The sequence below is a fragment of the Odontesthes bonariensis genome, chromosome 17, assembly GCF_027942865.1.
Source record: "Odontesthes bonariensis isolate fOdoBon6 chromosome 17, fOdoBon6.hap1, whole genome shotgun sequence".
Taxonomy (NCBI): domain Eukaryota; kingdom Metazoa; phylum Chordata; class Actinopteri; order Atheriniformes; family Atherinopsidae; genus Odontesthes; species Odontesthes bonariensis.
The window spans coordinates 26,800,483-26,822,996 of NC_134522.1; the positions used below are offsets into that span (position 1 = coordinate 26,800,483).

The following is a 22,514-nucleotide window of genomic DNA, read 5'->3' on the forward strand; positions in this document are numbered from 1 at the left end:
ATATATTAAGAGTTTTTTCTCATTAAAAACTGAGTTTCTAGCAACAATATTACTTTGCACAAGAGGACTGTTGTACTAAAAGGGGTTAAAAAAAAATAATTATGATTTGGGTGTCCTTTAGTCTGGTAAAACACCCAATTCCGGAGGCAGAGGCTCTATGGGGAATGGCAAGGAGTGTGGAGGCTGAGTAAGTACTCAAGGATGAGAAATAATAAGGAAATGTCTTTGTGGAAGTTTATTTTTGTTGTTGTTGTTGTTGTTTTTTTTAAATGACACCCAAAGCCTGAAACAGCCGAGTGGAGAGCCACATGAAACTGATGAGAGGGAGATGAGATGGAAAAACAGAAACCAAGCAAAAAAAAAAAAAAGAAAAGGAAAGGAAAACAAGATAATTCACAAATTTATTCAACACTTATGATCCACTTTGTAAATGATGCTTTACAGAAACACAAAAAGCGTTATGTGCTCGTCATACATTTGAGATTCAAGTTCAAGTTCAACTAAAAATCAAATCTTCATCAAATCAATGTCCTGAACATCATCGCGTCTCCACACTGGGATAAATAAAATGCTTAAATTTGATTATATAAATAAATAAATATTGTAAAATAAAAAAAAGAAGAAGAAGAATTAAGCAAACTCAATTTTTACTCTAAGCTGAGTTAGTCCCAAATATAGATTTTTGATCTAGTTTCAAAAACAGAAGGTCCTTGTAAACTCCACCAAGTGCAGCTTCACCGTTCAAGCCATGAAGACTTTTCCTGATTTCAGCCTTGTGTCTTTTTTTTCTTTTTTTAAATGAGTCATAAACTACATTTGGGGCTTAATTGTCATGTGAGCTGTCGGTGGCCCAGCTGATGCTTCTAAACATTTTCAAGATGAATTTTGGTCTTTGTCATGTGTTCAGAAAGAATCCGACATGTGACGAAGAGAGGGAGACACTGGAGGGGAATGACGATGGGCTTAAGCTGTTAGAAACACACAGACACGGTAGCTGGGGGCACGAGGGCGAGCAGAATACCTGTGTGATTGACAGGAGGCAATAGCCTTTAAACAACTTTCCTATGTTTTCCCTCCCAATGGTAACTGTACTGCGATTTGAAATGCAGTTACATCTGGATTGCTGCCTTTACTTTTCGTTTCAGCATAAATGTGAGAAAAGCCTAACCTCTCCTTTAGGCTTTATTTGCAGAAAAGAGAGCTGATCCTGTTTTTCAGCTACTTCTACACTGTACTCCTCATCTCCAGTAAAAGAAAACGCATCTCTTCTACAAAACGCATCAATTCCTATAGAGATAAAAACGCCCGTGTGCAAAAATACTTAATCATATATCTACAATAGTGCACAACTCCGATATCAAAGCCTCCCATTTTGTTGCTGTTCATGGAAGTTACTTAAATCAATGCATTTATCGGGATCACAAAGCTCGTTTTCACGTGATGATAGATTAATGTAGAACGCAAATTATGAATACTGTAATCTCTCTTCAATTGGTTAAATGCTCTTCTGCTGAGAAAAAAAAAAAGGGGGGGGGGGACACTTAACAAGGGTACATGATGCATAAATGACTTATTGCTTTAAATATTTGTTCCTCTAATACACAACATCCACAGCTTAGAGGACGGTTTGTATAGTAGGTCTCCCTGCTGAGGCCGATGCTACAGCCGCATCAGACAGAACATTCTCACCCTGAGTCCTGCAGTTATTCAGTACACATCTACTCTATCAAAACTGAACAGTGCATTTATACAGTGGCAATTCTTTGCAAAGAACAGTCAGACCAAATGCCAGTGAGCTCAAAATCTGCCTTTTTTTTTTCTTTTTTTTAACACTATCAAAAAGGAACTAAAAGAGGAGGTGGCAAAAACAACCCCGGGTTTTAGTTTTTTTTTTTTTTAACCACACTGGTTGACGACAAAGTCATCCGATTTCAGCTCGGTGTCAAACTGCTTCTCCCGTTTTCTGCCAACTCCACCTCCTTTTCCACGTCTTCGAAGGGAGCTCCTTACAGACAGACAGCAGCTTATACTAGATGGTGCAAAAACCGACGCCAGCAGCAAACAGTGAACCTGCCCGCAGCCAAAGGTTTTGTATAGTTTGGGGCGCGCGTGTCTGTGGGAGATATAAGCAGCAGCATTCTGCTGAAAAATCTCATCGAGGTTCCAAGCTGTTAGTCCGTTCCAAAAAATTTGGATCAGGATTCCTTCAATGCGTTTGAAGGTTGGAAAGGTTTTCATATCGGTCGTATTTTGGAAGCGTGTGGGAAACATGGACTGACATGTCGTATCCAAGACTAAATGGCTGAGATCCATTCTGCATAACCAGTCAGTGTATACAATTATAGTGAAGGTCTGCAGTAGCACAGCATGTGTGAGAACACACACATTCTAACAACTGCTGAGTTCAAAAGGGGAAAAGGACCACATTTTGGTGGGTTTAGCTTTCTTAAACTCGAGACTTTGTGGACTTTTGCTGCAGTGAATGCACTTGAAGTAGAAGGGAAATACAAGTTAAAGGTCCCCTGCAGTGACTGTTCGGAAGTGACTGTTAACAAAGTGCTGCCTTCAAGCAGCAACTGCCCAAACAGTGGCCCTAACGCTGAAATTCTGTCAGCTCCATCCTTTCTGTTACCCTCTCCATGCCTTCAGACAGTGGTGTGCTGTTAACGCACGCCCTGAGAGCGACCTGTCAGGCACGAGGAGGCACACAGACACCACTCTCTCCTGCCGAGTGCCGCCAGGATCTTGTCGCTACGGTCCCCTGACACGTTTACACTGGCTGCTGATTAACGCCGCAGAGAGCATGCTGCGTCCCGGCGGAGCGTCTCTAACCTAAACACAACCCTCCGCCGGAGCTGGCTTTGGCCCATGTATGGGCGAGTGTTTACCCTGCACCCTCGCCCCGTCAGGCAGCACCGGCTATGAACCCGGACAACGCCTGATGGAAGACGGACAAGCTCTTAATCATCCACGCATATGGCAGCGGATTCCGGGAACAGATTAAATGAAGCGTCATCCACTCGGCATTGTCTTAAGTACCACTCCGTCATCTTCGTGTACACAAGGGATCTGCTCTAGTTACTGTGGAGGAATACCAGAGAGCAGGCAGCGAGTGCTGCGGGTTCACGCCGCGAGCAAGACGATGAACAACGTCGACGTGTGGAGGGCGTCGGGATTCATCAGAAGTCAAAAAAAGGCAATCCGATATTTGGATTTACTCCGTAGCTATAACTGCTCTATTTGGATTGTTTTTTAGTAAAAATTTTAACTCATCAAACTGTTCAGACTGGATTAAAAAACAACAACAAAGAAGACAAAACATCTGCTCGTTTCAACTCGTGAGAAACTCCTGATAATCTCTTTTCATTTCACAATAAACCCACAGGTGATGGCTGTTTGTGAGAAAAAGGGCCATTTGTCTCCACTTCTGATATAATCAAAAGGAACAATAGTAAGGTGCAGCCCTGAAAGGAATGTGGTGTCAGAGTACATGAAAATGCTAAGTGCCAGGCTGTTTGCAGTGTGAGCACAGACAAATATACATGAACAGGTCCCTGGAAAAATGTAGCCGAGAGGATTAGTGCTTCCTGGTGAACATCCGACACGCAACCAGAGCAACAGTGCAGAGACTACAAGAGAAAATTTAAAAAATAAAATTAAAAAAATACTACAAAAAAAATTAAATATACAACAGTACATAATAATGATATGTGTTGCATGAGAAGGCCACTTTGCATTTAACCTATAAAGGCTAAGACTACAACAATTGTCATACAACTCGTGCACAGAACTGCGTTGCATTACTAAATTACCTCTTTTCATCCTTCAACCACACGACCTCCAAACAGCTTTCTGCCACGTTCTCAAACCAACTAGCATGAAATGAGACTTTATCACACTAGTCACTGCAACAGCTGACCAATATGCGGTCGGGGGTGGCGTTTAACGTCTCTGTATTTGTTACAATCCTCACATTCTATATGCAGTCAGTCAGTCTTGGCTGGTTTGTTTGTTCATTTGAAAAATAAATCAGAATGCAAATGTGCTACAGTGCAACTTTGGCATTTTACATAAAGCTACGAGTGAATACACGAAACAGCCACAGTCTTACAACCACTGAGCGAATTACGCTAATGTTTCGCAATGTTTTGTAGGGAAACCTTGGGTTCTGGCGTTCATGTGGGTGCCGCTTCGATGTACCGTGCTTCTCGACGTGGCAAACAAAGGCTCACAGCATGCAACAACCCGAATGATTCACTGCCACAACATCAGCGCGAGACGCCTCAAAAGGTCCTGTGCACAGTCCCCCGACCGATCAGAGCCGAGGGACCAGCACAATATCAGGTGGTGATATGAGCTGTGCAACGAGACGTTTCCTATTGAAACATTTAACAAGAAATACTGAGCTGCTGAGTACGAAAAATAAGAATCAAGGCTAAAAAGGTTTCTGATAAGTTTCATTAATGGAAAACTTTAGTTCTTGGCTTTCAACACTAATCTCCTATACCTCCACCTTAAGAGAGACCTAAGAAACTAAACCTTGCTTTATTTTTTTTTTCTTAGGATTTTGTTGTTTTTAATTCTTTTAATTTGCCGTTAGATTTCTATGATTTTTACGTCGCGTCTGATGTCGTCTTTGGTTGCAGCTACCATTTAAACCAGTCCAAGTACAAATCACCAAAAGAAAAAAAAGATTCATTTACATTCGTTGCGGATGAAGGATGAACAATGAGAATAAAAAGGAAGTGAGTGGAATGACCATACTGACCATCATGTTTACTGTGCAAAGTCTCATTCCTCTGAGATGACGGCATGAATGAAATGAAAGGCATGATGTTTCACCACAAACTTGAAATACTGGATCTAACTACATAGTTCCCGTACATGAGTTTCTTTTTTTTTTTTTTTCCAATGTTGTCCTTTACCAACTCTAAAGTTGAGAAAGCAACCATGATTCCAAGTCATTGTGTTCCCAGTATAAATAAATAATTGTGTAAAATTACACAAATCAAGTATCTGTATATCGTACATGATCACTCCAGAAAAGTAGAACATAACTGCAATTATCTATCTAGTTGATTTTTGTGCATTTTAAACGACAATAAGCCTTTCTTTTCCACTCTGAACAATCTTTAGGAGCTACCTTTCTGCAGTCAGATGTTACCCTGTAATTCTCCTTTGACCTGTTCAGAAATGCTGTCGAGAGTTCTCTGTGACCAGGTACCAGCCACAAACTTCTCAGTGTTTATTTGTACAAGTTCTCTGTGTCGAGAAGGAAAATGAGTTAGCTGTTGAGTGTGGCTGCCTGTTCCTTTTCAGCCTTCTCTTTGGCCTTCCCCTTCTCCACCAGCTTCTCCTCCTTCTGCAGCATCACCATGATGTCAGCTACCTGCGTGGTGGAGATGTCGATATCCTCCTTGTCGATCAGTTCCACCACCTGTGAAATGGGACGGATGGAGCATATTTAGATGAGGAGATAAGAAATGTCTCTGCATTTCATAGAGATTTCATAGAGAGTACAATGTCTATGCTCCAATGCTGGTTTAATTCAACTCCAATGAATCGCCCTGATCCTTAAAATATCCAGATTATGCTCAACGTTTCAACTTTAAACTGAAAGTCAACTTTATTTTGGTTAACCGAATCGAAAAGCAAACCATCTAAAAAACATTGCCAGAATCAAAGGAATAGCGTCTAAACCAGACTTAGAAAGAGTAATCCATGCATTTGTCTCCAGCAGGTTAGACTACTATAACAGCCTGTTCACTGGGCTCTCTAAACGGGCTGTAAGACAGCTGCAGTACATCCAGAACGCTGCTGCTCGAGTCCTGACTAGAACCAGGAAATACGACCATTTTAGTCCAGTGCTCAGGTCTCTGCACTGGCTTCCTGTCGCTCAGAGAATAGACTTTAAAACAGCTCTGCTTGTGTACAAGTCTCTTCATGGTGTAGCACCAAAGTACATCTCTGACATGTTAGAGCCATATGAACCAACTCGGGCTCTGAGAACCTCAGGGAGGGGTCTCCTGCTGGGGCCCAGAGTCAGGACTAAACAAGGTGAGGCTGCGTTTCAGTTTTATGCCCCTAAAATCTGGAACAGTCTTCCAGAAGATGTGAGACAGGCCTCAACTCTGACAATGTTTAAATCCAGGCTGAAAACAGTTCTATTTAGCTGTGCATATGACACCTGAAAGTATTTTATCTGCACTCTTCACTTTTAATTTAATTCATTAAGGATTTTTTGGAATGATTTTATTGCCTTCTTGTGATTTTATGTAGCTGTAAAGCACTTTAAAGCTGCCGTCTGCAACTTTTTTTTAGTCATATTAGGTTGAACTGTCATGGGATTCTGAAAGGAGAATATTAAATAGGCTGTTTAGGAAAAATCCCGAATTCTGTAGCTCCCTCTAAAGCCTGTAATCGTGCTTGCAAAAATCGAGCGCTCCCGGCTGTTTTTAACCAATCACGTTAGGTTTATTATTGATCTATTATCTGAGCAGAACAGTCACCAACCACGTCTTCCATGCTGAGCGTGAGTCTGCCCCCAGCTTGTGTGCGCGCACACTGGTGTGAACTCACGTGCACAACCTCGTCCACAGAGGGGGAGGGACCTGAAAGTTGTATCGGTTCGAATTTTCCGACTTTAGACTTGGAATTTTGAAAACCTGCCGACGGCAGCTTTAAAGCAATTGCCTTATGTACGAATTGTGCTCTACAAATAAAATTGCCTTGCCCAATTCCCTTATTCAGTTAAAGCTGCTCTAAATGGCTAATGGTTTATCTCGTAGCCTCTGCAGCATAACTTGCTGTTGAAAACAACACCTATAAACAAGTATTCAAATAAACAACACAACGGACATGCAGTCATGAGCATTTCTGTACATCTCTCACAGAAGATGTTCCGCTGAACGTACTTTGATGACGTCGTCGATGTCGACCTTCCCGTCTTTGTTGTCATCGAGGGCCTCGGCGATCCTCTGCAGCTTGTCCTCCGGAATGCTCTGGATCTGTCGCATGATGCTGATCAACTCGTCAATGCTGATCAGGTTCTCCCTGAAGGTGTAGAACAGACTGTATACAGGAAACGGTTACCGGCTTTGACAGGCCGTAAAATGTGGTGGAGAAGTCTGAGGTTGGCAGGCTGCATTCGAGGTTCCCAGATCACACCAATCAATCAAATTTGAATTCTAATTTCTATCTTGAATTTAGTGAAGTTAATTCATGCTGAAATGCAGTGTAGCACACTTTGATTCAAGTGATTCTTTTCAACCTGATTTCTGGATTTTTTTGCATTTAAAGATGCATTGGGCAACTTTAAAAAGACAAATCAATCAGCCTTAGAAGTCGTGTGCAGCGTTGCATACAGATGCCATGTGATTAATCAGAACCCTACAAACTGTAGGTCTAAAATCTTTAGAGTCTGAACACCCAATCAGTCCAAACTATGCAAATCAAGCGGAAAGATTGTCATCCCTCTATTCAATGGGGTTTCATTAAGAGGCTAGTACTGTTAGGTACATTTGGAACACATTAACTTATTGGCAGCAGGAAGCAGAGATGGAGGCTAAGAACAAGGTGCAACCATCGGCCAATCCTCTACGGTGCAATTTCAGCATCTGAAAACTACGATGCAGTGTTAGCACTGACAAGCAAGCACAAGGCGGTTTAACACATTTCAGCTTACCTTGTCGTGTCACTATATTTAGTAAAGAATAATCTGCAAAATTTCAAATCAGTTAGGGATTGGATTTGGTCATATAACTGCAAAGTATATGAAACAGTTTTTTGGGTTTTTTTCTTGGGATGGGGAGCCTTTTGTTCCTAATGTCATCTCCACCACCATTTTACAATGAACGCAATGATGAGGATGATTATGATGAAGGTAATGAGAAGGATGAGGACACTGATTGTTACAAAGGCTATGGTGAATAGCTGTAGCTGGATTAAATAAATGATCCACAGGCAACATTTTGAGCAAAGTAAGCGACTGTGATTTTTACCTGCTGCATGTTTTTATCTTTACATTTTCATATGTCATTAGAGGTTTAGGCTTATCTCTGAAGAATCCTCAGCAGGAAAACATCTGACATCAGCGAAAGGATAGTGCATGTAGACGTAACAGAATCTGCCAAATTAATTTCCATTGCTTTAGCTGTTGAAGTCCTTTTAAACAAGCCAGTTTTTCCTGACAAAAGACTTTTTAAATGTGTCAACAACGGCAGTCTTCTCCACTCAAAAGTTGCCTTTGCATCGTTCACTTTCAAAAGCTCCACTGTGTCTTTTACAAGCACAGATACGGCTCGTGAGTCCTGCAAAGCCAGGTTATCTTCTTAGAGGGACAGTCCAACATTTTGGGGAATATTACAATATTGACTTTCTTTCTGAGAGTGAGTTATGAGACGACTGAGAATGATCTTTCAGTTCAAACAGAGCCTGACTTGCTGTTCCCCGAGCTTTTCGGATCTTTGTGTTAAACTACACTGAAGTAAGATAATGAAGAGATAAATTTTCTTAAATGAAAGAAAGTGTTACTCTCTGCTCTGCACTGAAGACAGAGACATGAAGTTGATCCTGATGGTCCTCCCATCACACCTTCAGAAAAAGAACATTTCCCAAACTGTGAACTGTCTCTCCACTCGGTAAGAATTTTTTTTATGGAAAATGGCTCAGATTTTAGCAGTAAACATTAAGAACAAAATGGACGTGGGATAACTGGAGTAAACCTTTTCAGAAAAGGTTGTCGTTGTAAAATGACATATTTTTTTCTTACCCAACAGGCGGGCTGCTTCCACTGTCCACCTGCCCGTCCAGGATGACCTTGTCCTTCTCCAGCTCCAGGATGATCTTGTCGATGCGACCAATCATACGGGTCACTCTCTTCGACAAGCGCTGGCTGGCCTTTGACTCCTCGATGGCCTTTGCCTGACCGCTCATAGAGAACTCCTTCTTTATCTCCTCCAGATCCTGGAAAGCACACACACGGCCACATAACTAACTACAGCCTATCGAAGCATGTTTGCCAACGCACAAAATGCATCACCTGTGTTCCTGTAAAGTATCACAATTTACTTTAATTTTGGTGTAAAACTTTCATGAAAATATCCGAGTGTAAAGCTAGAATATCATCCGTCTACGGACAAAGCAAGTCACCTCGTTGTATTCCTGGACGTCGTCTTTGAGGTCCTCCAGCTCCTCTTTCTCCAGAGTCAGAAGTCTCTTCTGCTCCTTCAGCTTTGAGCAGGCATCACTCAACATGTCAATCTCTTCTTTGGTGATCTCCTCACCCTGGAATGTAAAAACAGAACTGAGGAACACGAAATAATGTGCTTTAAGGTGCTTAAAGCAAAAAATAGACAAAATCAAAAACACTAAGCTGGATTGAGAGGGAAGGCAGAGAGAATACTGGGACATTCGCTATAACTCAACACATAACCACGAGAGGGAAGGAACTCTGTGGAGCTACGACGGTTTTAAAGGTAAAAAAATTAAAAAAAACATTCAGTCGTTGACACTAATCCGAAGATAGAGAAGGGAAAGAGAAGGCATAATCCATGTAGATGTAAGTCAAACTACATTCCATTTATTATATTCAGCATTTCTTGAATTCCCTGAGTCAGGAATTATCAGGGGGATTTTCTTATAAGTGAGAAAATAGCCATGAAACTTCTCATTTTGGGTCATTTCTTTTTATTACGACTTTGTTCTCAATGCTGAAAAGATTCAAGGAAATACCAGCATCGTATGTTTAACCCACATCCAGGTCTGCGCACTGGAAAAACCAAAGTTCTGCATGTGTAGGGACAGGTTGGTATGTGGGGTCAGGGAGGAGGGAGAATGATCAAAGCTAACCTGGTAGCGCAGAAATGTCTGCCACTGATCAAACTGTGTGGTACGCAATGAAAGGAAAAGGTGGCAGAACAACACTGTGTAATAATCGCCAGTCAGAAACTGAAAGAATTCAAAACTGTGTGTGTGTCCACTGCTTGTTTAGTGCGATTACCTTGATCCCCTCAATAACAGGAGCGGTGTCCCTCAGTGTCTCTGAATGCATTGCCCTGGTAACCTCATTGTGCTTCATCCTACTCGCTTCAAGCTTTAACTCAAGCTCCTGCAGAAGACAGCAAATGTGCAACTGATCAAACATGGAGAGGGCTGGTATTCAAAGGACAAAATACACCAAACTGCCAATAATGTGATATCAGGACCCCGGTCAACAGCGGCTCCTAAACAGGAACAGACGTTACCCTGGCAGCTTTCTCTGCAGCGTCAGCCAGCCTCTCCATTTCCCGGTCCTTGGTGTCCTGCCGTATGGTTGCCTCCTCCTGCAGCATCGTCTCCAGTTTGGTTTTGTTGTCCACTTTGGAGAGTTCCATCTCTGCCACCTTTAATTGGGCCTCTTTGGTCTGCAGAGGGTAGGGAAGGATAGAATGATCAATTTTTAACAGCCAAAACTGAACAGCCTTTACCACTCCAATAACAATATTGAATATAATAGTAATGGCTGCATGTTACTATCCAAACAGAGGTAAAGAAAAGTAATCACTAAAGCCAAAGTTTTAATCATTTAAACAGAAATACTTGGTATGCCACATATCGCAGCCAACATACCACCATTTCAGGAAGTGTTTGCAGAGTAGTTTTCAGCTGGTCAGCAGGAGACAGAGTGTCAGGAAGGAACATGGCTCGAGACAGAAGCAGCAGAGATGTGGGGATCTGCTGGTTTAAGTGCAGCTCCAGCCACTACAGGAGTAGAAGAATTAGGGACAACGCTGTGATCTCATGTTAACCTTTTTTAATATCCTTAGAAAACTGCTATCAGTGAGACAATGCAAGATGAACAAGAGAGTTTGCAGAATTTGTCTCGAGTTAAATTAGGAAAATATAATTCGTCTGTGCGACGCGGTTGCTGTTATTGCTATTTTTTGTTGTTATTGCTGTTATTGCTACCTGGCTGAGTTGTTCTCTCAGTCGTTCCTCAGTGACTCCGAGAGATCTCATCCCTCTGACACGACAGGCAGCCTGGACCTCGTTCACATTCAGACTCGCCACTCCCTCCTCTGCTATTAGCTGGGTAAACAGAACACAGAGGTCTTACAGAGCTGTGCCTAAAAATATGTGACTGTTAAATAAACACATCCAAATGAAAAGAGGAGGGTGATTTGTATTCCCACTTATTTCATAAGCTCTTACAAAAGCCCATCTGTCTGTTCAGGTTTCACAGGTAATAACAGTAAATGTAAACATTTAAAAACAACTTCAAACTGAACGGAAGTGCAGGGTTTGGTACCTTGTCGTCTGCACGGATGGCCCTGAGCTTCATAATGAGCTGAAAGCGGAGGAAGTTATTGGTCCCGATGGACTGGAGCTCCAGGAGACGGCAGAGAGCCACCAGCTGAGGTCGGGTCAGGTTGTCCAGAGTCAACTCATCCTCAAACAGCTTGGAGAACTTTATGATCTGTTCATTACTGGGACGCTCCCCAGAGTCCCGGATCTACAGAATTATAGAAGTTATGACTTGGGAACTGTTTCAAATGTTTCAAATGGGACCAAATTTCTTTAAAAATGTCTAAAGATATTAGATGTTTTGACTACTCTTTCGCTGTGCAATTTAGTTACTGGAAAGATTCCTTCATGTTCCTAATAAATTCTCTCACCGATCATCAAAACTGTGCAATGAAAAGAGATTTAAAAAGCTTAATATTTGAACGTATTCAAAATGCATCAAACCTCACACCAACTATGACTACGTTTCTGCGTTTTCACCAGCAGAGGGCAATGCTGAGAGCTTCGGTCCTTGCTCACCAACCTTTTGGAAGAAGGTGGAGAACTCCTCTGTCACGTTGCCCTGGGCAGCCTTGTTCCTCAGAGCGATCTCCTCGATGGTGTCCTGCAAGAACTTGGCCATCTCTAGTTTGACCCTCAGCTCCTTTTTCAATCTTTCCTCCTAAAAATAAATGAGAAAGACACAAAAATGTGCACGTAACAGTGAGTGGGGAAAAACGCATGTCAGGGTTTTCAGCACATCATACCAATCTGAAAATATTGACACAAGCTGCTGAACTAAAGCTGCTAATAATATTGAGGAACATGCGATTACTACTATGTCTAAAGCCACTATGAAATTACTTGTAAACATAAACAACTTTTTAATAGCAACAATAGATTTTAACAACAACAGATGTTGCCCCAAATTGATCTTTTGCCTTTTGTCTACATCAAAGGGCTCTGCTTCAAAAAAAAGGGTGCTCCGATTACCTTCTTTGTCTGAGTCTCGAAAGTGGACGGCAGCATGTTGGGAAAGAGTTTCAAAGCTACAGGAAGAAGGAACTCCATGAACGGAACGATGATGAACACCAGGAAGGGAAGCAGTCTGAAGACATCTGCACACGTTCTGAGAAACTGAGAAGAAATGAGAAATGAGTGATGTGACTAATGTTATTGTGACTGTAAACTTTGGGTATACTGAGGTCTGGCAATATTAAATATAGGCCAAAATGCTCTTGGGAAATTATGACCACTATGACCATTATGATCCAGTGTTTTGCTATTAAATGAGGCTTTTCACAGCAAGCAGGACGTGACCCTGAAAGCACCATTCAGTTCCACCTGGCTGTAGTTTACATAAACCGCCAGCAGAGAGCAGCATTTCACAGAGAAACTCCAGTAAATGTTTACCACTCCTTTTTTTTGTCTCCACATACAATCACCATGCTCAATACCTCTATATACAGTTTTCAAGAGTCAGCAGTTTGATCCTGTGCCCACACACTCTAAATGCACTTGATTCACAGCTGCTTTATTTGTACCGAGCTTTAGACCAAAGTGAACATTCTGCCTCACAGGGCTCCAAAATTGTCCACTTTATCCAACGGGAAGCACATTAGTTAAGCACAGATCTGAACAATCCTCTGAGTACAGAAGCACCAGGCCTACCCCAGGCTGCTGCATTGTACAGCTGTCCAACAGTGGCTTACTGGCCGTACTGGGACACAATGTACAGAAACAGGAGAAAGCCAAAACATGACTCCTTCTTTCTCTGCCCTATCCACCTACGTGTCAGTGGGCCAGTGGGGTGAAGGATTTAGGCCAGCCTGAGTGAAAAGGCCTTTGTCTGCAGGCCCATTGACATGTATATATGGTACCCCAGAGTTCTGCATTAAAGAGAAGGGGAGGAGGGGGTGACACATTAAAATAGAGGCAGCCTTAAACAGAGGCCTGAGTATTGTAAGTGAATATGAAAGGAGGAGATTAAGGAGCCAAAGCTGGCCTATGTTAGGTGAATGGGGAGTAGATGGGTTCAGGACATGCGCTCTGAGGGAGTGCTGCATTTCAAAAGGTGCATAGGGGGTCATGGTGTTGGTAAATGGGGGGTAAAACAGTGGTCATCAGTACTGACCGGCACCCATTAGCACTGTGGTGAGGCTTTATCTCCCATTTCTTAAACCCAGATCAGGATAAATGTCTGTTACCTATATTGTACGTATGGTTAAAAAAAAAAAATTTCCATTCAGCTCCGTGCACAGTTGAGTCGAGCTAAAGTTACGACTGGACTGGGCCATTAAACTGGACCGCTGTCCTTGTTCCGGCATACATGCACGGCAGGAGAACCGAGCTGGGAACTGAAGTATTTCTGACGCAGCAACACTGCGAGGGACTTTGTGAGACATTCTGCCACTTTTAACTTTCTCTGTTGGGAGCAAATTCCCTTAGTAAAATCCAGATTTTCTTAGAGCAAAGCGACAGTCTGGAAACACCACGACCTGTTGAGCGTGAAAAGGACTGAAAGCAAAGTTCTCAAAAATCATTTGTATCACACCTGGAAACATTCAAACAACTTTTTTTAATCATTCTTAACCCATCTTAGATGAGTTAAATGGCAGTTTAGCAGTTGGTGAGTTTGGATCTATTCAAACCAAAGCATATGGAATGATTCCCAGCTGCCCAGCAGATGGTCAAACAACCACAACAGTAAGTCTACATGTCACACACATAGGAAGAGCAGCGGCAGCGAGCCAACAGTATCGCCTAAATCCTGAACCACTGATGAATGCCGGCGCAGTTCAGTGTCAGCTGAGCCGACAGCTGAGCCTCACCTCCACTGAACTGACATCTACATGCATACACCATCATCGGATTACTGCCGCGGACACAGGGCAGAAAAAGGGCAGGAAAAGGTGCACATGATGATGAAAAAGTTCAAAGTTACTTAAACAGGACGTGAAACAATGTTTCCACAGCAACTAACAGTGAAACATTGTTTATTCTTCATTCATTTTGAATTAGTGAGCATAAAATCTGTTTTTAAACTAAAAGAGTGATTAAAGCGTCATCTAAACTTAAAGAGACTCCTTGTAAAGATGATACAAGGGTATAAACTAAAAATATAAAAAAAAAAAATTCCTATTCCAAGATATGTTTAGGCCAAGTCAATCTTTTATTTTTATTTTTTTTATAACCTAACAAGATATCTAGCCAGCCGGTGAGAAAAAGCAACAATTTCCTGACATTTTGGTAGAAATGTAAGAACTGGGTGGGAATAAAGGATTAATGGAGTTTTGGGTCACGGCTGCAACATGTAAAGCTTCTCCGTAAAGAGCTTTAATTAAGCAGACGAATCTGCTGAATGGCTGCTGTGTAAACACTCCGCAGGCAGCAAATTTCTGCAATTGATCCCATTGGTTTAGACAAGCCATGGATTAAACATTTAGGAGCAAAGTTGTCTTGGCTCTTGAACTTGGACCTTCAATAAGAGCCTGAAAAGCAAACATACCCTTAAAGGTGGGGTATGAGATCTTGGAAAAACGGTTCCTGCAAGCTATATTTTTGAAAATACACAACCTTGCCTCTCCTTTCAGCCCACCCCTCGAAACCACGCCTTCAAAACACATGAACGAGTCACGAGTCTGTGAACGCGCAGGGGGGAGGGGTGAGGGGGGCTGACGGTTGATTGGCATGTCAGAATCCAATAGAAGTAACTCTCATCATTACTTCTATTGGTCAGACATTTCCTCTTGCTACACCCTCTACAATGGACTAAAAGATTATTTTTTTCCCCCAAACATTCTATTTTAGTGGGTGCAATGGGGTCGTGAGGAGGTTTTCAGACAATATGATAAAAAATCTCATACCCCACCTTTAAGTAAAGCGAATAAATTTATTATTTTTTCTTTTTTAAATGAACTTTGACCAACAGAAATAATGTTTCAGATCCTCAGCACATCTACGTTCCCTTCCTTCCTCACCTGTCTCCTCTCACGGCGGGACAGGGCATTCCCGTTCAGGACCCTCCACAGCATTCGCCCAGCAATAGTGGTATCAATCCACAGCAGCTTGAAGCCGTGGTAGTAGTGCTTGACTTCATCAATAGCCCACTGTCGGAGCGTCCTTCTGACAGGTGCTGCATCCAGTGTCGGGCTGTACACCGGCCCTCCTTCCTCCAGTTTCTTTTTCTTGTCTTTTAATGACTTCAGTGACTTCTCCACCTTTGAGTCGTCCCATCTACTCCTGGAGGTGTGTATCCACCTGACGCCAGGGATGTCCTGTGGTCGGACTATAGTCCACTGGGAGCCCGTTGCTATGGCAGGGTACGGTGAGGCGGAGGACCCGGCTACTAGAGCACAGTAGAGCCGCTGTGGGTCTAAGCTCTGACAGGCTCCTGCGTTTTCATCTGACAAGGGCAGGGAAGGACTGAACGAGGACGCCTGGCCCAGGCTGCCAAGTCTGAGCCCATCAAGTCTAAGGAGACGACAGGTTACAGATTACTAAACTCTAACCAAGTCTTGGGTAAAATGAGAAGCAATATTTCAAAATAAATTACAAACAGACAAATAAGCTAAGCAAGAGATGACAGAAATGGGAGTTTAAATGCTCATGAGCACAAGATTGAAAAGTGAAAACTGCTGCAACTGAATTTGAGCTATTTGCTCTTTAGCATCGTTTTATCACATTTTTATCTTCAGTTAGTTCAATTTCTTGCAAGTAATGCCAGTACATTTTCAATAACTCCAGACAGTCTGCGGACGTCACGTGCATTTGGCTTACTTTTGACTGGCAACTCTGAAGGTTGTGCAGTTGAAAGAGGCGCCATCCTGAAGTTTCCCTGAAAGGAAGAAGAAAAACCAATGGGAGCTGTTCTGAAAATAAGGGCACAAAACAGACTATACAGGCCACAAACTAATACTACTCATACACAAACACAAACATGCCCACAGACTGTATGAAATTTCATAAACTGCTGCTGAAATGATACACCAGCAGCCATGTACAGGCTCTGCCCACTCTCAGACATTTATGGAACTTTGTTTTAGAATTACAGGCAGATACCGGCAGAGACATGCGGCGCATATAACCGATATGACATAATCTAATGTGACATCACTCCTCGTGTCTTACGCAAACAGCTATCAAGGAACACCTACCAAAAGTTGTTTTTTTTCTTTTTTGGAGGAGTTATTTCATCACATAAGTAGTATGAAGCTAAAACAAAGATTACATCAATTTAAAAACCACATACAGACAAGTGTTGCAAAATAGATTGTTCTCTCTTGTGGCAATATGTTCATTTCCACATCCGTGTTCAGAGAAAAATGTTGAACTACTCAATCCTGTTGGAAATTCTTGTGTTCCTGTGTTACACATTCAGTCTATAAGTAACTCTGCCAATGTGTTATTCTTCTGTTAAAATCCTTCCGCAGATGCCTCTCGGTAGATAGGATATTCACACCCTCAGAGGCCCACAGTGGGCCTCTCAAACTCAAACTGGAGTCATGCGTGCGCTCAGAGAAGGCGGAGTGGGGAGACACTTTCAGCCAATCGGATGGAAACCGTCAGCTTGGCCACGCCTTTCCCCCCCCGACTCACGTGGCCGGCTGGACAGAATCCAGCAATGCCTGGATGAACATGACAGACTGTGACTTGCAGTCAGGAGGACACAGAGTTTACTGGAACAGCGTCATCGCTGTGGCCGAGTGGCCATCTACTCCGGCACAGAAAGAAAAGCCTGGAAATACAGCAGATTACTCTACTCCACACCACTGTACTCACAGCTACATTCAGCTACAGTGTTTAGTCAAAAAACTCTCCCGATGCGGACTGTTTAGGCTTTTCTGTGGCACTGATGTGGTCTCTACTCAGACTGAACATGATTAACACCTTAGTTGTGGCTCCTGCCTGTTTGACTTTCACATGCAACTACTAACTCCTGTCTGACCCCCAGCCTGCAGCTGTTGGGTTTTAAGGCGCTACAAATGCAGCCGAATTACATGTCCTCTTGCACTGTGAGAGCAGTAGACATGACCAAAAAGGTCCATTTCTTACTTTTCTTTCACATTTCTTCCCAAGCACTTAGGTCCAACCTGTACAGCATTTTCCTGTGCAATTTCGCCAATGAAATGTGTTATATAAATGTTTTAAAATGGGAAATTGAGGTGGAATAAACTTTTATACTACATTTCAGCTTTTCCAGTCTAGCTGCAGCTATAGTAGCACATAGGCTCCTGCCCATCAGTCAGGGAATGTTATTAAAGCCATTTCAAACCTAATAGGAGTCCAACATTCTAAACTGAGACAGATTATTCAAAAATGGAAAACATTCATCGACAGTTGTCAATTTTCCAAGGGGTGGACATCCCAGCGAGTTCACCCCAAACACAGACTGCGCAACGCTCAGAGAAACTGCAAAAAATCTTAGAGCTACATCTCAGACTCTACAGGCCTCAGTTAGCATGTTAAACGTTAAAGCTTGTGTTTGCATTGTGACATTTGAACAAACCATAAGTCTTATGAAACAATCTACTTAGGACAGACGAGATTAAAGTGGAAATGTGTGGTCATAATGCACAGCAGCATGTTTGGTAAAAAAGAAAAGAACAAAAAGAAGCATATCAGCACAAACAACAAAGCAAAACTTTTGCAGCCACAGGACCTGCACACCTTGCCATCATTGAGTCGACCATAATTTCCATAGTATATCCAAGTAATCTAGGGTCAAATGTAAAAAAAGGTGTGTCTGATAGCTGAAACTCGGCTGAAACTGGGTCATCAACGGGACAATGATCCCAAACACAGCAGCAAAACGACAAAACTCAAGGTGTTGCAATGGCCCAGACCTAAATCTGACTGAAAAGCTGTGCATAAACAAATATCCACAAATATCAAAGAACTAAAGCAACGTTGTAAAGATGAATGGGCAACAATTTCTCCACAATGATGTGAGACACAGATAATGTCTTACAGAAAATTGTTACTTCCAAGTAATTGCTGCCGACCTAGTGAATCGTGGGGCGTAGGTAGTTGTTCACACATTGCTACATTTCGGTTTAGTTTTTGTTTGAATAGTAAAGACACTGTCCAGCCCATTTTAATGTTATCTCCATCTAGCTTCAGCTTCAGATGATGCTGTAATTCATAAGCGGCAGTTGACATTTTTTGGCTCTTGCTTTTTGCTTTGCTATTAACATAAAATGTGATGAATTTTGTTAACTTCGAACTAAATATACTAGTATACTTATAAATTAACTCATTGAATGGACCACCAGTATAAAGCATCAATGACAGCCATTTCAGAAACAAAATTCTGGGAAACATTCCCCATATGAGCAACAGTTCTTAATGTTAGCTGTTAAAGACCTAAGCAAAACACAGAGGAATGGAGAGACAATGAAGTTAAGAGTTTATGGAGCCAATTTGTGATCGAGGAATAAGGACGCAAGTTCATGTGAGAGGGGCAGGGTGGAGTGGAGTGGGTCATTCCGCCCTGTAAAATCATCTTCTTCAATAGAAATACGAATTAGATGAAATTGGATGAAAGTAGAGCTGGCACACTTTGTGTTATTTTGACCACAGACCAGACATCTCATTAAAACATTGGATAAACTGTGTCAGCTTTATGACGTCCTTACACATAGAACATAAACTGAAAGGGGATATACTTTCTTTTTCACATGACTGTGCATTCTCAAAGTGTAACCGTTTACATGTAGTCAACGTGTAAACAAAATGCAGCTTCGATGCAGATGTGACAAGAGCTTTAATAAAAATGAAAAAAAAAATTTAAAAAAAGCTTTCTTGGAAGCTAGATTCTAGGTTTCAGTCTATTGGAATGCCATGTAGCTTTGATGGCTCTTTCTTCCCCAGCACCCATAAAACATGGTATTTCTGGGTAATTCCCCCTAACACATACCTACCTGAACTGAAAACAAGTGCAGAGACTACAATGGCAAACTGAGCTTTAGGGACAGTTGTCCCTGCTGGATAAAACACCCACAAAGACAAAACACAAATAAATAAATTGATAAACTGCTATCTATTGTGTTGTCCATGTCATCTAAAAGAAATGACTGTTAACTCATATGCACCCGTACACCTTATCACCATATCGTACACCCGTATCAACTTATCACAACTGAAACTTTATCGTCTCGTTTGTAGAATATTGACACGGTTAGATAATGTTCTAATCTTTACCCTCTCTGACCTTACACTCAAGACATCAAAGTGGATTACAGTCAGACATCCATTTTGCAAAAGCTGCATGCTGGTCACATGTTCTGCTGCCTCAGCAGGATTGAAAACTGAAAATACGGGTGTAGCTACCCAGAACTCTGAACCTCAAGATTAAGTTTTCTTTATGGTTTCTCGTTTGTTCATAGCCTGCAAATCATCATGAGATCAGGGATTCTTTTATTGAAGAAAACATCCGACAGACTGAAATTTGAAGCAAATTAACCTTCTTTTTCGTCGGAAATTCAGAAGAATCTTAAAAACTAAAATTCCAATCCGTGAAACAAACATGGTAAATTAGCACACTGTGTCAATTCATAGACCAAATTATAGTGTTTGCTACCTTCATTCTCAACAGTACCTGAAAAACTGGTTGTAACATACAAGCAGTTATGCAAGTTATAGAAAATGTAACAACAGCAGTAGATAAGAAGCATTACACTGCAAGGTTGTTTACGGACTTATGTATGTACACACGTACATATTTACATTTTGAAGAAATTTATATAGAACAAATATAGACCAGATAATTAGGCTTCTTAAAAAGCTATTAGAGTAACATATTAAAGCTGTCAAAATTAATTTACTAAGATGATACTTAACATTTTTAAATATTGTGCACAAAAAATTAAAAAATAAATAAAATAAAAAAATCTCAAAAAAAGGAATTTGTTTTCATGTGCTGTGAACAATACCCTCCCTGTTTGTATCCAAAATGTTTAGGAAATTGCAGTTTTCGAAGGTCATTTGTGTTTGATAAACATAAAGTAAGAACCTGTGTAAAAGACGGATGTGCTTCAGTTTAGGGGGTTAAACTAAAGAATGTTTTCTATTCGTTCAAATTATGGAGCTCTCCGTTTTACAAGCAGAGCTATGCGACACCACTCACGGCAACGAAAACTTGAAAACTAAATGGGAAAATCCAGCTCAGTCTGTCTGGGGAGATATAAACGGCACCGACCTTTACTTAGGGAAGCAATGCAACTTGTCTGTTAATCTGGGACTATGGCCAAGAGCACCGTCTCAGTCACTGCAGACAGACAAGTCCTCAGCATGACCCCCTGAATCTATTAATATAACCAGACTCAACGCACTGAGGGTGCACATTACCCTATCTACACAAATAAATTATTACTTACGCAGCATTGTCTTACAGTTTTCTTCAATGGCACTCACACACCACTATGATCTATTTAGGAATTACATAACCAAAGTGCAACAGACACATCACCTTCATATCTGCTCTGGTTATACAACAGCAGCCAAACTTAACAGGCTCCTCAAAGACATGCAGTGATACTAAAGTACCACCTTGCCATGGAGCCACGTTCTCTCTGACAGATGCCCAGTTCAAGAACAGTCCGTACACAGATGAACTAGATCACTTGCCAACTCTAAATAATTTGGATGGTGTGAAGTTAAGTGTTTCGTTGAAATATTTTGAGCCTCCATAGTTTCGAATAGCAGTCCAGAGCCCTCTACACTTGCAACATCTCCAATTCCTGTGGCTCAATATTGCAATGTTATGAATCATTGAAAAACACAGAAATGAATTGTAAGAATCACTGAAATGAACAGCACATCATCATGAAAGTAAAACAAGGCATTAGAATCAACAACATAAATTCAACACCGAGCCCAAACGTAGCTTTAACTAAACAAAGAGCCTTCTGCTGTTTTCCTTCTTGCTGAGCAATGATCTGTTGTGTAAGCTAAATGATCAGAGAGGAACCTGTTTGCCATAGCAACAGCATCATCTCAGCCTGCAAGAGGGGTGGGGGAGGCGCTCTCAGGTCAGACCTAAGCTGTCCTCAAATCACCTAAATCCTTGATCATGTTTGCCTCTATATTTTCACTTAGATGATGGTCCTTTTAAGACAATAGAACGCTGACGATAAATAGTTGCTAATTTGCAACTTTGACATAAAAAAATAATGCTTGAGGCCCAATTATCTGCCGTCACCTTGAATAAACCATAAAACTCAAACAGGGCCAACACAAGACCACCTACTAATAAAAATACGAAACACTTCTAGATGCTAATATGTCAAAGCTAACTGACAGCACTAACCGATTACCACTGGCATAATAAGGATTAGGTAGGAATTTTAAAGAATACACCAAAAAAGAAAACTTACCTTTACCCTTCCGAAATTCGTTCTTCAACGATCTCGACGTTTTCATTAAGGGTGCCCGCGACCTCGTAAACAGGATTAACGCCATGCTTTAAAGTCTGAAGTCGCTACCTTTAAACGCTATTGTAATTTACAAGCTAGCTTCTGGGTTAGCTAGCAACAGCTTCTGCTTGATATCGAAACCAAAGTATCGCTAAGGTAGAACACAAAAATAGTAAGTCGTCGATCGATTTCAATAAGCGAAGACACATATATAGCTGTTCAGTGGAAATTTTAGCTCCATGTCACGTCCTTGCTTGCCTCTGACGTTGATGACAGTAGCCGGGCCAAGCACTCAATTGACGTCAAACCTTTGCCTTACGTGCTCACGCCGCTCTGGCGCTCATTTGGCAGCTTGAGAGAGTCAACTTCCGATACATTTTAAAAGTAAAAGCCTGTGGAAGTTGCCTTTAGGCGAAAAGATGAGCCGAAAACTTCTCACATCTCCGTGAGTCGCGTTTATTAACTGACAAAACTATAAGCTCGCGCAACAACAGAACAGCCGTTATCCTGAAACGTCACTGGATCTCTTAAAGAGACCGCAACTATTAAATGCATCATAACATTCAAGACAATGAACCAACAACATAACAGAAAACAGAACACATATAAGAAAGTGAATTATGCCGTCAGTGTTGAGAGCACTACAAGCCCCTATTTCCGAGATGAGCTTCGGGGTGGAGCGCATGAAAGCAACCTCACCTTATCATACCTGTAGTCATTTAATGAATACAGGTTATTAAACCTGTCAAAACATTTTTATTGTAAAAAATAAATAAAAAAGCAATTTGGACATAGATATTCAGCATTCATATTTAAATGTGGGCATTTATTCTAAGA

The 22,514-nt window shown here is 41.5% G+C and overlaps 1 protein-coding gene across 3 annotated transcripts; it reads right to left on the reverse strand.

Moving 5' to 3' along the window:
• Window positions 1–382: 382 nt before the first annotated feature.
• letm1 (leucine zipper-EF-hand containing transmembrane protein 1) lies at window positions 383–22,126 on the reverse strand. Of its 3 annotated transcripts, XM_075448407.1 has the most exons (15): window positions 21,639–22,126; window positions 16,042–16,099; window positions 15,243–15,735; window positions 12,256–12,399; window positions 11,807–11,944; window positions 11,288–11,491; window positions 10,948–11,067; window positions 10,609–10,740; window positions 10,245–10,403; window positions 10,001–10,108; window positions 9,151–9,285; window positions 8,771–8,964; window positions 7,685–7,717; window positions 6,915–7,071; window positions 383–5,437 (listed from the first exon to the last, which is right to left on the reverse strand). In XM_075448407.1, exons 1-15 carry the CDS (start codon window positions 21,721–21,723, stop codon window positions 5,285–5,287), a joined length of 2,313 nt encoding a protein of 770 aa, XP_075304522.1. In that variant the 5' UTR covers window positions 21,724–22,126; the 3' UTR covers window positions 383–5,284. The 3 variants fall into 3 exon arrangements, with proteins under 3 accessions (XP_075304522.1, XP_075304524.1, XP_075304523.1); XM_075448409.1 differs by lacking the exon at window positions 7,685–7,717 and having other exon boundaries at window positions 6,915–7,053; window positions 21,639–22,125; XM_075448408.1 differs by lacking the exon at window positions 7,685–7,717 and having other exon boundaries at window positions 21,639–22,125.
• Between the last annotated feature and the right edge of the window lie 388 nt (window positions 22,127–22,514).